Consider the following 15,137-nt stretch of genomic DNA (forward strand, 5'->3'; position numbering starts at 1 on the left):
TCCAACTCGTACCAGTAGCCCAGTCTCTCTCTGTCTTACTCCTTCTAACTCGTACCAGTAGCCCAGTCTCTCTCTGTCTTACTCCTTCTAACTCATACCAGTAGCCCAGTCTCATCTCTGTCTTACTCCTTCTAACTCGTACCAGTAGCCCAGTCTCTCTCTGTCTTACTCCTTCCAACTCGTACCAGTAGCCCAGTCTCTCTCTGTCTTACTCCTTCCAACTCGTACCAGTAGCCCAGTCTCATCTCTGTCTTACTCCTTATAACTCGTACCAGTAGCCCAGTCTCTCTCTGTCTTACTCCTTCCAACTCGTACCAGTAGCCCAGTCTCTCTCTGTCTTACTCCTTCCAACTCGTACCAGTAGCCCAGTCTCTCTCTGTCTTACTCCTAACTCGTACCAGTAGCCCAGTCTCATCTCTGTCTTACTCCTTCTAACTCATACCAGTAGCCCAGTCTCTCTCTGTCTTACTCCTTCCAACTCGTACCAGTAGCCCAGTCTCTCTCTGTCTTACTCCTAACTCGTACCAGTAGCCCAGTCTCTCTCTGTCTTACTCCTTCTAACTCGTACCAGTAGCCCAGTCTCTCTCTGTCTTACTCCTTCTAACTCATACCAGTAGCCCAGTCTCATCTCTGTCTTACTCCTTCTAACTCGTACCAGTAGCCCAGTCTCTCTCTGTCTTACTCCTTCTAACTCGTACCAGTAGCCCAGTCTCATCTCTGTCTTACTCCTTCTAACTCGTACCAGTAGCCCAGTCTCATCTCTGTCTTACTCCTTCTAACTCATACCAGTAGCCCAGTCTCTCTATGTCTTACTCCTTCCAACTCGTACCAGTAGCCCAGTCTCTCTCTGTCTTACTCCTTCTAACTCGTACCAGTAGCCCAGTCTCTCTCTGTCTTACTCCTTCTAACTCATACCAGTAGCCCAGTCTCTCTCTGTCTTACTCCTTCTAACTCATACCAGTAGCCCAGTCTCTCTCTGTCTTACTCCTTCTAACTCGTACCAGTAGCCCAGTCTCATCTCTGTCTTACTCCTTCTAACTCGTACCAGTAGCCCAGTCTCTCTGTCTTACTCCTTCTAACTCATACCAGTAGCCCAGTCTCATCTCTGTCTTACTCCTTCTAACTCGTACCAGTAGCCCAGTCTCTCTCTGTCTTACTCCTTCTAACTCGTACCAGTAGCCCAGTCTCTCTCTGTCTTACTCCTTCTAACTTGTACCAGTAGCCCAGTCTCTCTGTCTCACTCCTTCTAACTCGTACCAGTAGCCCAGTCTCATCTCTGTCTTACTCCTTCTAACTCGTACCAGTAGCCCAGTCTCTCTGTCTTACTCCTTCTAACTCATACCAGTAGCCCAGTCTCATCTCTGTCTTACTCCTTCTAACTCGTACCAGTAGCCCAGTCTCTCTGTCTTACTCCTTCTAACTCATACCAGTAGCCCAGTCTCATCTCTGTCTTACTCCTTCTAACTCGTACCAGTAGCCCAGTCTCTCTCTGTCTTACTCCTTCTAACTCGTACCAGTAGCCCAGTCTCTCTCTGTCTTACTCCTTCTAACTTGTACCAGTAGCCCAGTCTCTCTGTCTCACTCCTTCTAACTCGTACCAGTAGCCCAGAGAGAGAGTGTGTGTGTATGTTTGTGTGTGTGTATTCATCTGTCTGTGTAAAAGCTAACCCCCTGTGTGTATCTGTCTCTGTCAGGGCGAGGATCAGCCACAGTGGATCTGTCAAGCTGTCCATCTACATGACAGTCTACACCGTCACCTATATCATCCTCTTCATATACGAAGCAGAGGTACTGCAGTCTACGCTACAGAACTGCTGCTGCTACACTCCTACTGTCCATGCTATACGTGAAGGACCAGTGTATCCACCGGGGATTCCTGTGTCCCACAACACTGTGTTAGCCTACTGAGTTGAAGCCTAGGTATTAGCTCTAGGAGCTGGTCTCGGGCACGGTTACCCATCAGCCGAGCATGGATCACAGAATCACCTCCATTACAAGTGTAAAATGTGCTCTACTATAATTTAGGATGGGTCCCTCTTTGAAATGAGGTTCACATATCATGGGACCTCCTGGCAAGATAAAGGTGAAATAAAAGGGGCCTACTCCTGATGTACTGTAGTATACAGGGATAGGAGTTTCTTACCCAGCCTGTCAGTGCCTAGCACTGGGCCTGTACATACATAATGCAGGGGATGACCAAGGGTAACCCTGTTTGACCAATGATATCCAATCTCTGGCCTGGGAAACTGAATACATAGCCTGGAAGCAGAGGCACTGTCAATGACCCAGCTGTAGAGAAGTGTCAATGACCCAGTTGTAGAGAAGTGTCAATGACCCAGTTGTAGAGAAGTGTCAATGACCCAGCTGTAGAGAAGTGTCAATGACCCAGTTGTAGAGAAGTGTCAATGACCCAGTTGTAGAGAAGTGTCAATGACCCAGCTGTAGAGAAGTGTCAATGACCCAGTTGTAGAGAAGTGTCAATGACCCAGCTGTAGAGAAGTGTCAATGACCCAGCTGTAGAGAAGTGTCAATGACCCAGTTGTAGAGAAGTGTCAATGACGCACAAACACAAACATACATACATGTATACGCACACATTTGTAGACACACTCACCAACAAAAACGAGTAGATTTCACATCCCAACATGTCAGCAATCCACAGACTGTTACAACATGCTGGGGAACCTATTGTAATACACCTCTGTGCTATTTGAGGGTAAAGTTAGTAGGTTGATTAGTAGGCTGCGGTCCATTAGAGTGGTTGTATGACGTTGTGTGTGTGTGTCTCAGTTCTTTGACCCAGGTGAGGTGCTGTATGCATATGACAGCCCGGCGGGCTACGGTCTGATGGGTCTCCAGCTGCTGGCCTACGTGTGGTTCTGCTACGCCGTCCTGATCTCCCTCAAACACTACCCTGAGAAACAACCCTTCTACATCCCCTTCTTCACGGCATACACACTCTGGTGAGAGGACATAGTCCTACAGCCCTTCACTCTCTGCATGCAGTTTGTCTCTGTCAGGTTCATCAACATCATTCCCTAAAAAGCATTGCACCCAATAAACTCCCCGTCTCCCTTATTTTTCCACTTCTCGCTTGCTCGTCTTAAATCTGTCCTCACTCCTCCGCCTCTCTCTCCCTCCCTCTTGTTTCCTTTTGTCTCTACTCCACCATATTCCTTTTTTTCTCCTCCTTCTTTTACATATCTCAATCTCCCCCTTCCCTATCTCTCTCTCCTCTCTCTCTCTTAATAATCTCTCTCCCTCATTAACTCTCTCTCTTCTCTCCCTCTGGCAGGTTTTTCGCGGTTCCCGTCATGGCTCTGATAGCTAACTTTGGCATCCCTCGCTGGGCACGGGAGAAGATTGTCAACGGCATCCAACTGGGAATCCACCTCTATGCTCACATCGTATTCCTCGTTAGTACCCTTCATCTCTCTACACACTCACACACAGGCATGCATGTGCGCACACATACACACACTGCCTCACTGTTGACGTTAATTATCTCGAAGACCTCATCGCCCGCCTCGTTAGTAACCCCCTGCCCTCCACACTCAGGCACGCACACACTCACCTCTCTTTTAATATCTATGAGTCATATCTCTCTGTCCTCATCGGCCTCTGCGTTAGTATACTCCCAAACCCAGACTTCCATACCAGACTGAGCCTCTCGGTCCCAGACTTCTGTACCAGACTGAGCCTCTCGGTCCCAGACTTCTGCACCAGACTGAGCCTCTCGGTCCCAGACTTCTGCCCCAGACTGAGCCTCTCGGTCCCAGACTTCTGCACCAGACTGAGCCTCTCGGTCCCAGACTTCTGCACCAGACTGAGCCTCTCGGTCCCAGACTTCTGCACCAGACTGAGCCTCTCGGTCCCAGACTTCTATACCAGACTGAGCCTCTCGGTCCCAGACTTCTATACCAGACTGAGCCTCTCGGTCCCAGACTTCTGTACCAGACTGAGCCTCTCGGTCCCAGACTTCTATACCAGACTGAGCCTCTCGGTCCCAGACTTCTGTACCAGACTGAGCCTCTCGGTCCCAGACTTCTATACCAGACTGAGCCTCTCGGTCCCAGACTTCTGTACCAGACTGAGCCTCTCGGTCCCAGACTTCTATACCAGATTGAGCCTCTCGGTCCCAGACTTCTATACCAGACTGAGCCTCTCGGTTCGAGACTTCTGTACCAGACTGAGCCTCTCTGTCCTTTGTTAGTGACATATTCAGAAACTTACTGTTCTGATCTTATATGTGCATGAATGTGTATCAGTGTATGGAGAATACAGGGTAATATTTGTACAGACAATATTCTGATATGATACATTCCTCCCATCCGCCACCCCCCTCGCCACAGGCTATCACACGGCCCTCTGCGGCCAATAAGAACTTCCCGTACCACGTGCGGACCTCTCAGATCGGGATCCTGCTGTCTAGTCCGAAGGCGGGTGTGGCGAGTGAGAGTTTCCCCCACCACGCCTATGGGAACAGCTCCTTCCTGGGCGACTCCCAGCCCAACTTCACAGAACTGTTCTCCATCCAGTCGGTGAGTGGATGCATGGTCTGAAGAGGATGTAGTAACTGATACTAAGGTGTGATATAGTCCCTGTAACACTCCAGAGGTGTTAGAGCACAGAGGAAGTTGTCAGAGAAGGATGTGGTAACTGATATTGTGACAAATACAACCCAGCGTGACCTTTAACCTCTTACATCTAGACGTTCCGCTAGCGGAACACCGCTCCAATATCCAATGATTGGGCGTGGCGCGAAATACAAACTCCTCGAAAATCCGAAAACTTCAATTTTTCAAACATATGACTATTTTACAGCATTTTAAAGACAAGAATCTCCTTTATCTAACCACACTGTCCGATTTCAAAAAGGCTTTACAGCGAAAGCAAAACATTAGATTATGTCAGCAGAGTACCCAGCCAGAAATAATCAGACACCCATTTTTCAAGCTAGCATATAATGTCACAAAAAACAAAACCACAGCTAAATGCAGCACTAACCTTTGTTGATCTTCATCAGATGACACTCCTAGGACATTATGTTATACAATACATGCACGTTTTGTTCAATCAAGTTCATATTTATATCAAAAACCAGCTTTTTACATTAGCATGTGACGTTCAGAACTAGCATTCCCACCGAACACTTCCATTGAATTTACTAAATTACTCACGATAAACGTTCACAAAAAACATAACAATTATTTTAAGAATTATAGATACAGAACTCCTTTATGCAATCGCGGTGTCCGATTTTAAAATAGCTTTTCGGTGAAAGCACATTTTGCAATATTCTGAGTAGATAGCTCGCCATCACGGGCTAGCTATTTTGACACCCACCAAGTTTGGTACTCACCAAACTCAGATTTACTATAAGAAAAATTGGATTACCTTTGCTGTTCTTCGTCAGAATGCACTCCCAGGACTTCTACTTCAACAACAAATGTTGGTTTGGTTCCAAATAATCCATAGTTATATCCAAATAGCGGTGTTTTGTTTGTGCGTTCAAGACACTATCCGAAGGGTAACGAAGGGTGACGCGCGGACGCGTATCGTGACAAAAAAATTCTAAATATTCCATTACCGTACTTCGAAGCATGTCAAACGCTGTTTAAAATCAATTTTTATGCGATTTTTCTCGTAAAATAGCGATAATATTCCGACCGGGAGTCGTTGTTTTCGTTCAAAGACTGATAATCTAAAATGAACTCTTCACGTGCACGCGCGCACCCGTCTCATTGTTCTCAGATCGACCACTATCCAAATGCGCTACTGTTTTTCAGTCATGGGCTGCAAAGTCATCATTCAACGTTCTGGCGCCTTCTGAGAGCCTATGGAGAGCCTTAAAAAATGTCACGTTACAGCAGAGATCCTTTGTTTTGGATAGAGATGACAAAGAAGGCCAAGAAATGGTCAGACAGGGTACTTCCTGGACAGAATCTTCTCAGGTTTTGGCCTGCCATTTGAGTTATGTTATACTCACAGACACCATTCAAACAGTTTTAGAAACTTTGGAGTGTTTTCTATCCAAAGCTACTAATTATATGCATATTCTAGTTTCTGGGCAGGAGTAAGAACCAGATTAAATCGGGTATGTTTTTTATCCGGCCGTGAAAATACTGCCCCCTATCCATAACAAGTTAACCTTTCAACCTTTACCTCCATCTCTCTCAGGGCCCAGTGAAGACGGTGGAGGAGACGGTGGCCCAGAAGGGACAGGAAGTGCAGAGGAACAGTGAGCATAAGATCATCACCACCACGGCCGACCTGTCGTCACCCACCTTCCCCCACTCCCTCCCCCCATGCCCCCCCACCTCTCTGCCCGCCCACCCCCTCCCCCTCCACGACTCCCCTCCCACTTTACCGAGTACTTCAGCATGCAGGGGGGAGGGGGCGTGGGCACCAAGGCATGAGACAGACAGAGAGAAAGAGGGACACAGAGAGAAAGATCGAGAGGGAGGTGGAGGAAGATCAGGTAGCACAGAAAACAGGTCAAGCTGTGTATAGGCACGAGGGAAGGAGGGATGGATATGAGGAGGAAGAGAAGGGGAAGTCATCATAAGCAGACATGTGGAATAGAAGTTCGAAACGTCCCATTTTCACCTCTAAATAGAGAGAATGGGAAAAGAGCAGAATAAAGAAGAGGAAATGACTTTGAGTTAAAAAGTGCTGCGCTTGTAAAAGAAAAAAGAAGCAATAAATATTTGAACATGAGCAGGGAGAGAGGCACCGGGAGGGAGAGATGACAGAGTGGTAGCCTGACCAATAGAATGATAGGAGCGCACAGTGGAGACTGAACAAAACTCTTATGAACACTTTTATTCAAGAATTTATAAGGCACCAATGGAGAGGCTGAGGGAAACATGTAAATAGCTGAAGAGAATGAGTTACCATTACTCTAAAATAGCTGCAGAGTTTATATTACAAAAGGGATGTTTTTTTCCCACATTGTCGAATTCCAAGTGGTGCTGTGACCATTGCAGTTCTCATGCCATTACATTGTACAAGAGTAAAATGTTCACTCACATCCTGAAACAATACATTCATGTTTTTTTCTTCATGTTTGACAGATATATTGACACACAAAATATTGAATTTCTCCATATAGAATATGTTGGGATGATTTATATTCGTATATATGTTGATTGCTCCAGGCTATAGGATTGATATACTGATGTTTGTGTACAAGTGTACAATGTTCAGTTTACTGTGGACCCCTGAGGTACTGCTAAAACAAGCATGTACTCCCTGTCTCTAAACTGATTATACTCCATGTGCTCATATAGTGTGTGCCTGTTGTACTACTATACAATAATTGTGTATATTTCATACCATATAGGCTACTGAGGAGGTGTTAATGTCAGTTCTTCTGGATTTCTATTGGAACCTTATGTCATACTGTCCACAGACAACTGTTTTAACTCCGAATACTACTGTTCAGTTTTCACTGGAGTGCAAGATACTAGCTTGCTCAGAATGTAATTCCTTGATGTATGTAGATCTTGGTGAATGTATTAATGCAATAGAGCACAAGGAAAGGGCTGGTTTTAAAGTAACATTTTATTTATTTTTTTACATAGAAATCATACTTATAGCTTGTTTTACTTTCAATTTCAGCCTCCATCCTTGACACATGATTTAAGGAGGGAAGGTTGTCCAGCGAGGATATGAACTAACTTCACCCCCCCGACTAGTATGTTATGATGTCATGTCAACTGTGTGAGGGGCTTGCTCATTGTTGTTTATCCATAAGTAGGAACAGTAGTTCTTCCTGAACATGAAAAGTCCTGGGCCCATAAACAGCTAAAGCAAACCTTTTAGAGTAACTGTGAAAGTAGTAGCACCAACGTCCTGTTTGTCCTGCATGGAGCTCTTTAATGTTCCCCTTCTCTTCGTTTTTCTGTTCCGCCATTTATTTCAAAGAGACTTTGAATAGGGCTTTTATCTGAATTATACGTCTCCACACACTACATCCAATGATATTCCGGTATCAAATATACAAATGTTACCTGTAGATATGTTCATATTTATCAATGTCATCAAGTGTCATTATCAGACATTTAAAAATGTACATATATCTGAATAATATTAAGTTGATTAAATAGCCTAATGATATCAATGTGTGTGTGGGGGGGGGGGGGGTGTAATTCATAAGACAGTGTCAAGGCCAATTTACCACCTCTTTCTTCTAAGAAATGGAAATCATGGAAGTAAGAACTACATTTTTTTTTTTTTGTATAACTTATCCAAGTATGAAACATGCAACTCTCTTTAATCATTTTTTTTATCCAATCTGTAAAAACAAAGGTGTGGGGGAAATAATGGTGGTATATTTACTGTTTCTAATGGTTTAATTAATAGCCCTTTATTGTCTTTCTGTAGTAATGTCTGGAGTAGGCTTGTGTTGGTCAGCACATGGTACAGCACATGTTATGTACATGAGAACATACAGTCAAAGGTATAATGTAGTCTGTAAAAAAGAATGATACTTGAATTAGATTGTTCTGGTGTTCCAAAGGTTTTGTCTCTGTAGGCGTATACAGTTGAAGTCAGAAGTTTACATACACACAGTAAAACTCATTTTTCAACCACACCACAAATTTCTTGTTAACAAACTATAGTTTTGGCAAGTCGGTTAGGACATCTACTTCGTATATGACACAAGTAATTTTTCCAACAATTGTTTACAGATTATTTCACTTACAATTCACAGTATCACAATTCCAGTGGGTCAGAAGTTTGCATACACTAAGCTAACTGTGCCTTTAAACAGCTTGGAAAATTCCTGAAAATTATGTCAAGGCTTTACAAGCTTCTGATAGGCTAATTGACATCATTTGAGTCAATTGGAGGTGTACCTGTGGATGTATTTCAAGGCCTACCTTCAAACTCAATGCCTCTTTGCTTAACATCATGGGAAAATCAAAAGAAATCAGCCAAGACCTCAGAGAAATTATTGTAGACCTCCACAAGTCTGGTTCATCCTTGGGAGCAATTTCCAAATGCCTGAAGGTACCACGTTCATCTGCACAAACAATAGTAAGTATAAACACCATGGGACCACGCAGCCGTCATACCACTCAGGAAGGAGACGCGTTCTGTCTCCTAGAGATTAACGTACTTTGGTGCGAAAAGTGCAAATCAATCCCAGAACAACAGCAAAGGACCTTGTGAAGATGCTGGAAGAAACGGGTACAAATGTATCTATATCCACAGTAAAACGAGTCCTATATCGATATAACCTGAAAGGCTGCTCAGCAAGGAAGAAGCCACTGCTCCAAAACCGCCATAAAAAAAGCCAGACTACGGTTTGCAACTGCACATGGGGACAAAGATCGTACTTTTTGTAGAAATGTCCTCTGGTCTGATGAAATAAAAATTGAACTGTTTGGCCATAATGAACATCGTTATGTGTGGAGGAAAAGGGGGGAGGCTTGCAAGCCGAAGAACACCATCCCAACCGTGAAGCACGGGAGTGGCAGCATCATGTTGTGGGGGTGCTTTGCTGCAGGAGGGACAGGTGCACTTCACAAAATAGATGGCATCATGAGGAAGGGAATTATGTGGATACATTGAAGCAACATCTCAAGACATCAGGAAGTTAGAGCTTGGTCGCAAATGGGTCTTCCAAATGGACAATGACCCCAAGCATACTTCCAAAGTTGTGGCAAAATGGCAACAAAGTACAGGTATTGGAGTGGCCATCACAAAGCCTTGACCTCAATGTTGTAGAAAAATTGTGGGCAGAAGTGAAAAAGAATGTGTGAGCAAGGAGGCCTACAAACCTGACTCAGTTACACCAGCTCTTTCATGAGGAATGGGCCAAAATTCACCCAATTTATTGTGGGAAGCTTGTGGAACGCTACCCAAAACATTTGACCCAAGTTAAACAATTTAAAGGCAATGCTACCAAATACTAATTGAGTGCATGTACACTTCTGACCCACTGGGAATGTGATGAAAGAAATAAAAGCTGAAATAAATAATTCTCTCTACTATTATTCTGACATTTCACATTCTTAAAATAAACTGACCCAAGACAGGGAATATTTACTAGGATTAAATGTCAGGAATTGTGAAAAACTGAGTTTAAATGTATTTGGCTAAGGTGTATGTAAACTCCCGACTTCAACTGTATGTCTATTGCCGTTACAGTCCACTGTTGTCCATGGTTACGGATGCCATTACTTGACTGAATAGATTGGTATTGACAGACAGGTTCCATTCATCCTGTACAACAAGCTGCATGATCAATTTATCTATGGTATTTGTCTATTATACACAAGTGGAAGAGCAAAGGGAGAGGAGTGAGAGGGTTTTATATGCATGACAGACAACAGCACAGCTTCCTGGGCATTTAGAGGTCTGGTTAAGAGCACATTACTGAAGCACTGTTCGAAATGAATGCATTTTAATGGTGTCAAATTAGGATATTCTGAATACGCTGTACATACACTTTTTGCCAAATTAAAATGGTTGGTTTTATTAGAAACCGTGTCTGTTTCTTTCATACCTTGGCCACAGTGTGTATGTGTATGAGTTATTTTTATGTGATGTAGAAGGGCAAGGGCATTCGTCCAAAACATCTACTCCATCTTGGTACAGAACAATTACTTCTCTGGAACCAACCTCACAATTGGAGCGCTTACAGGCAAGTGGCAAAGGAGAATGGAGAGCTGGTCCAATTGAATGTAATTGCAATAGGTTTGGGGCAATTTAGGCAAGTAGTTACCAGTATGTAAAAACCAAACTCTACAGCAGCTCTTAATAACAAAACAGTTTGAATCTAAACAAATAGAACGAATGTGGAAGCTCATGATGAGTGTGTGATTTTGCCTGGTTGAAGGTGGTTGCTTTCATAAAATATCCTGCCTCTATTTGCCACTGTCTGTTAATTCTGAATCAGTAGAGGGATTAAAAACAGGACATCAAACCATGAAAATAATGAAAAGTTTGGGGGACATGTTTCTGAACCAGTAGAGGGAATAATAACAGCATATTTAAGCACATCTGTTAAATTCACAGTGCCATGAACATAACTTTTCATTTGACTAAGAGTCAAAATAACAGAACACTTAACATTGTCAAACAATCACATTTATTTTGACACAACATCCTCTTTCATGTTCAGTGGGGTCCACAGAAAGTCAAATACTGTGCCAGTCATCTAAAACAGTGTGATCCACCAAAATTGTTTGGGTGTTTTTCTTATTACACACAAAGTAACACAATGTTTCCAAACCAGGACCTAGTCAGAATCTGTGGACTATAAAAGTTTAGAGTACAACCCACCAGTGGGTCCCCTTCTTGGGAAATACAGTGGCTTATTCAGGAGGGAGCAACGTTCCAGAATCTTCATATACTGTAGAACAGACATGACATTCTAAATGTTTCACCGAACACACCCCTGATCTAACACATGTAATGTCAGTGTGTGGCTGGTTGCATCATGCCTCAACCTTGGCTGCTGCCTGCTGTGCCCGCTCCTCTCTGTAGCCTTTCAGGAGCTGGTTGATTAGTGTGAGTTCATTGTCTCGTTTGGCGGTCTGGAGAGGTGGGAACGGGTTGCCTTTATACTCCAGCACAGCCATAGCAGCCTTGTCCAGGTTCTCCCTGTTGGGAATGCGGGCCATCCGGGTGTAGGCTTTGGGCTGGGTCTCAAACCTGGGAGCCAGGACCTTGAAGAGCTTTGGGATCAGATCCTTTTCCTTAAACCACAGAGGAGAGAGCGACAGGATGATGACTGACTGAAAGAACTAGGAACACACTCATACTAATCTGGTAGATAATAGTACAACAAAGCTGGGGACATTGGGACAGTCTGGGTCTGAGAACAGTAAAATACTAACAAAGATCATAAAGAAAGAACATTTACTGTGAGCCAGAAGTTTGCCATTTTCATCGCTTTCTCATCAGTGTCTCCCTTCTTGGCATAGTCAATCAACTGCAAAACAACATCACACATTGGTCAACAACGTGACAAGCTGTCAAAAACTACAGTAGTCTACTAAACAGGGATGGTTGAAGAAGTAGCTGACTGAATACTCCATGGTTGTATTTGTTTGATTACAATGTATGGATTTCAGCAAAAAAAGGCACATAACTAGATAGGTACAAGATAAGCGTTTCATAATTTACTATTGACCTTGAGCGAATCAATGTAGTCAGAGCTGAATTTCTTCCAAGCCAGGACTCCGCTAAACTCAACTGGTGGAGTTCATCAGAAACTTCCTTCACCATGGGAGTTGAGTTTAGTGAACTGGTGGAGTAGCCCAAACTCCGGCAGATGACAAGAGTCTCTTCATCTTACCATCCAAAGGAAATCTATGTAGCCAGCTATACACTCATATCCCCCATGGACCGGGTTGCACATAAAATATTCTCCATTCAGGTTGCAAAGGAGTCGATTTCCTCCTTAACTCAATTTAATGGCGAGAAGGTGAAGGTAAAAAAAATAATACTTTCCTTATGAAACACCATTTTCTGCCATGTTCTGAATGTTGCCAATCGCGTTTAGCCAATCAGGTTGGAGCAGTCAAAAAAGGTTCCACCCCTGGTCTGATTGGCTGAAGGGGTATACACGTGTATAGCGGGCTGCATACATTCCTTTTGGACGGTAAGATGAAACGACTCAATATCGCCATCTGCCAGCCTTTGAATTACTATTGTTGAAGCTGCTGTGTTGAGCTGCATAAAAGGGTAACGTTACCATCCATGTCCTCACCTTTTCAGCATAGAATCGAACTTCGTCTGCTCTGCCTCGGGTGGTCTCTATCCTCTCGTGTCGAACGAGGCCGGTAAGAATGTTCCGAAGCATGTTTATTCGGGACTCTGGACCGAGACCCATTTTACGGGCCACCCGGCCATGGGATATCAACATCTGAATGGTGAGGCGCATCTTGTCGAGTTCAGACACCTACAAGAGGCTAGAAAGAAAAAAAGTAATCAAACCGGCCTTTAAAAATGTAAACCAATGTTTCTAACGAAAATTATATTCCGTTATTCTCGTGTAAATTAGGTTCATGTGCTCATTAATACATCCCCGAGGTCGCATAACGTGACAAATTTCGTTTGACAATTTTGACATTGCCGGTGCATCAGTAATCGCAGTCTGTGTGGGTGAATGGGGTTCCGTGAAAAATAGTTCCACTTTAGGATGGTTCCGCATCAAATGTATTCTATTTGTTTCTAGTTGTCATTATTAATGAATTGATTAATTAATATATATATTTTTTAAATGAGATATCAGCCCGTTCTATGTGCATAGAGATTTCAAAATGTAAAAAAAAAAAAGGTTAATTTCTGATTTGGAAATGTAATCGGAAATAAGTGTAAATATTTAAATTACATATTTCTCTACGATATATGACGACAAATAGCATAGATATGCAGTACCAGTCAAAAGTTTGGACACACCTACTCATCATTTTCTTTATTTTTTATTATTTTCTACATTGTAGAATAATAGTGAAGACATCAAAACTATGAAAAAACAAATGTGGAATCATGTAGTAACCCACATTATTTAAAACAAACCAAATCAAAATATATTTTAGATTCTTCAAAGTAGCCACCCTTTGCCTTGATGGCAGCTTTTCACACTCTTGGCATTCTCTCAACCAGCTTCACCTGGAATGCTTTTCCAACAGTCTTGAAGGAGTTCCTACATATGCTGAGCACTTGTTGGCTGCTTTTCCTTCACTCTGCGTTCCAACTCATCCCAAACCATCTCAATTGAGTTGAGGTCGGGTGATTGTGGAGGCCAGGTCATCTGATGCAGCACTGCATAACTTCCCTTCTTTGTTGATTAGCCCTTACACAGCCAGGAAGTGTGTTTTGGGTCATTGTCCTGTTGAAAAAGAAATGATAGTCCCACTAAGGGCAAACCAGATGGGATGGCGTATTGCTGCAGAATGCTGTAGTAGCCATGCTGGTTAAGTGTGCCTTGAATTCTAAATAAATCACTGACAGTGTCACCAGCAAAGCACCCCCACACCATCACACCTCCTCCTCCATGCTTCACGGTTGGAGCCATAAATGCGGAGATCATCCGTTCACCTACTCTGTGTCTCACAAAGACACACAGTTGGAACCAAAAACTCACATTTTGACTTATCAGACCAAAGGACAGATTTCCACTGGTCTAATGTCCATTGCTCGTGTTTCTTGTCCCAACCAAGTCTCTTCTTCTAATTGGTGTCCTTTAGTAGTGGTTTCTTTGCAGCAATTCGACCATGAAGGCCTGATTCATCCAGTCTCCTCTGAACAGTTGATGTTGAGATGTGTTTGTTACCTGAACTCTGTGAAGCATTTATTTGGGCTGCAATTTCTGAGGCTGGTAACTTATAATGAACTTATCCTCTGCAGAAAAGGTAACTCTGGGTCTTCTATCTTCTGTATACCACCCCTACCTTGTCACAACACAACTGTTTGACTGAAATACATTAAGAAGGAAAGAAATTCCACAAATTAACTTTTAACAAGGGACACCTGTTAATTCAAATGCATTCCAGGTGACTACTTAATGAAGCTGGTTGAGATAATGCCAAGAGCATGCAAAGCTGTCATCAAGGCAAAGGGTGGCTACTTTGAAGAATCTCAAATATAAAATATTTATATTTTTTTGCTTACTACATGATTCCATATGTGTTATTTCATAGTTTTGATGTCTTCACTATTATTCTACAATGTAGAAAATAGTAAAAATGAAGAAAAACTTTGGAATGAGTAGGTGTGTCCAAACTTTTGACTGGTACTGTATATATATATATATATAGATATATATATATAGATAGATAGATAGATATCATTTATTTATTTATTATTGTACTCCGAATGATCCCAAATGCATAGCCAAAATAGTATTCTAGACAGAATTGTCCAGATAGCATAGCCCTTCGGGCCACCATACTGGCTTTGCTTCTGGGTCCCTTGTGGCTACGGGTCTGGGACCATTCTGAAAATGCATCAATATCTCAGTCACTCTTAATCAGCAGTTTCTCACAGTAGAGGAGAGGGGGGTAAGTTGAGCCATTTTTTTCATTCAGCATCACTCCATCAAGGGAAATATTGTATTCTTTCTAACAAAGATATCTACATATATTTCAGGATGTTATAATCATTCAAAAGTG

General features: G+C 42.9%; 2 protein-coding genes across 4 annotated transcripts in view; one reads left to right on the plus strand and one right to left on the minus strand.

Annotated features, from left to right (window-relative positions):
- LOC106577338 (transmembrane protein 145-like) overlaps nt 1–8,764 on the plus strand; it is a 79,766-nt gene extending 71,002 nt beyond the window's left edge. The window contains exons 11-16 of one of the 2 annotated variants that reach the window (XM_045712934.1): nt 1,695–1,788; nt 2,791–2,963; nt 3,296–3,416; nt 4,353–4,541; nt 6,181–6,241; nt 7,624–8,764. In XM_045712934.1, coding sequence (XP_045568890.1) covers nt 1,695–1,788; nt 2,791–2,963; nt 3,296–3,416; nt 4,353–4,541; nt 6,181–6,241; nt 7,624–7,643 — 658 coding nt within the window. In that variant the 3' untranslated portion in view covers nt 7,644–8,764. Of the gene's footprint in view, nt 1–1,694; nt 1,789–2,790; nt 2,964–3,295; nt 3,417–4,352; nt 4,542–6,180 lie in introns of both variants that reach the window. The other variant, XM_014155305.2, reaches the window with a different exon arrangement.
- A 2,321-nt stretch (nt 8,765–11,085) lies between these two features.
- mrpl17 (ribosomal protein L17 mitochondrial-like protein) lies at nt 11,086–13,114 on the minus strand. 2 transcript variants are annotated; one of them, NM_001279117.1, is made up of 3 exons: nt 12,731–13,058; nt 11,882–11,950; nt 11,086–11,714 (listed from the first exon to the last, which is right to left on the minus strand). In NM_001279117.1, the coding sequence occupies exons 1-3, from the start codon at nt 12,902–12,904 to the stop codon at nt 11,454–11,456; spliced, it is 504 nt and encodes a 167-aa protein (NP_001266046.1). In that variant the 5' UTR covers nt 12,905–13,058; the 3' UTR covers nt 11,086–11,453. The 2 variants fall into 2 exon arrangements, with proteins under 2 accessions (NP_001266046.1, XP_014010769.1); XM_014155294.2 differs by lacking the exon at nt 11,882–11,950 and having other exon boundaries at nt 12,731–13,114.
- Nucleotides 13,115–15,137: the final 2,023 nt, after the last annotated feature.

The sequence above is a fragment of the Salmo salar genome, chromosome ssa02 (genome assembly GCF_905237065.1).
Source record: "Salmo salar chromosome ssa02, Ssal_v3.1, whole genome shotgun sequence".
Lineage (NCBI taxonomy): Eukaryota > Metazoa > Chordata > Actinopteri > Salmoniformes > Salmonidae > Salmo > Salmo salar.

Bases quoted from the DNA above. Each gene is read 5' to 3' on its own strand.
- mrpl17 (NM_001279117.1), bottom strand. From the start codon at position 12,904: ATGCGCCTCACCATTCAGATGTTGATATCCCATGGCCGGGTGGCCCGT. The intron at 11,951-12,730 runs GTGAGGACATGG...GTTGTTTTGCAG, and splicing joins TTCGATTCTATGCTGAAAAG to TTGATTGACTATGCCAAGAA. The intron at 11,715-11,881 runs GTAAATGTTCTT...CTGTGGTTTAAG, and splicing joins TGGCAAACTTCTGGCTCACA to GAAAAGGATCTGATCCCAAA.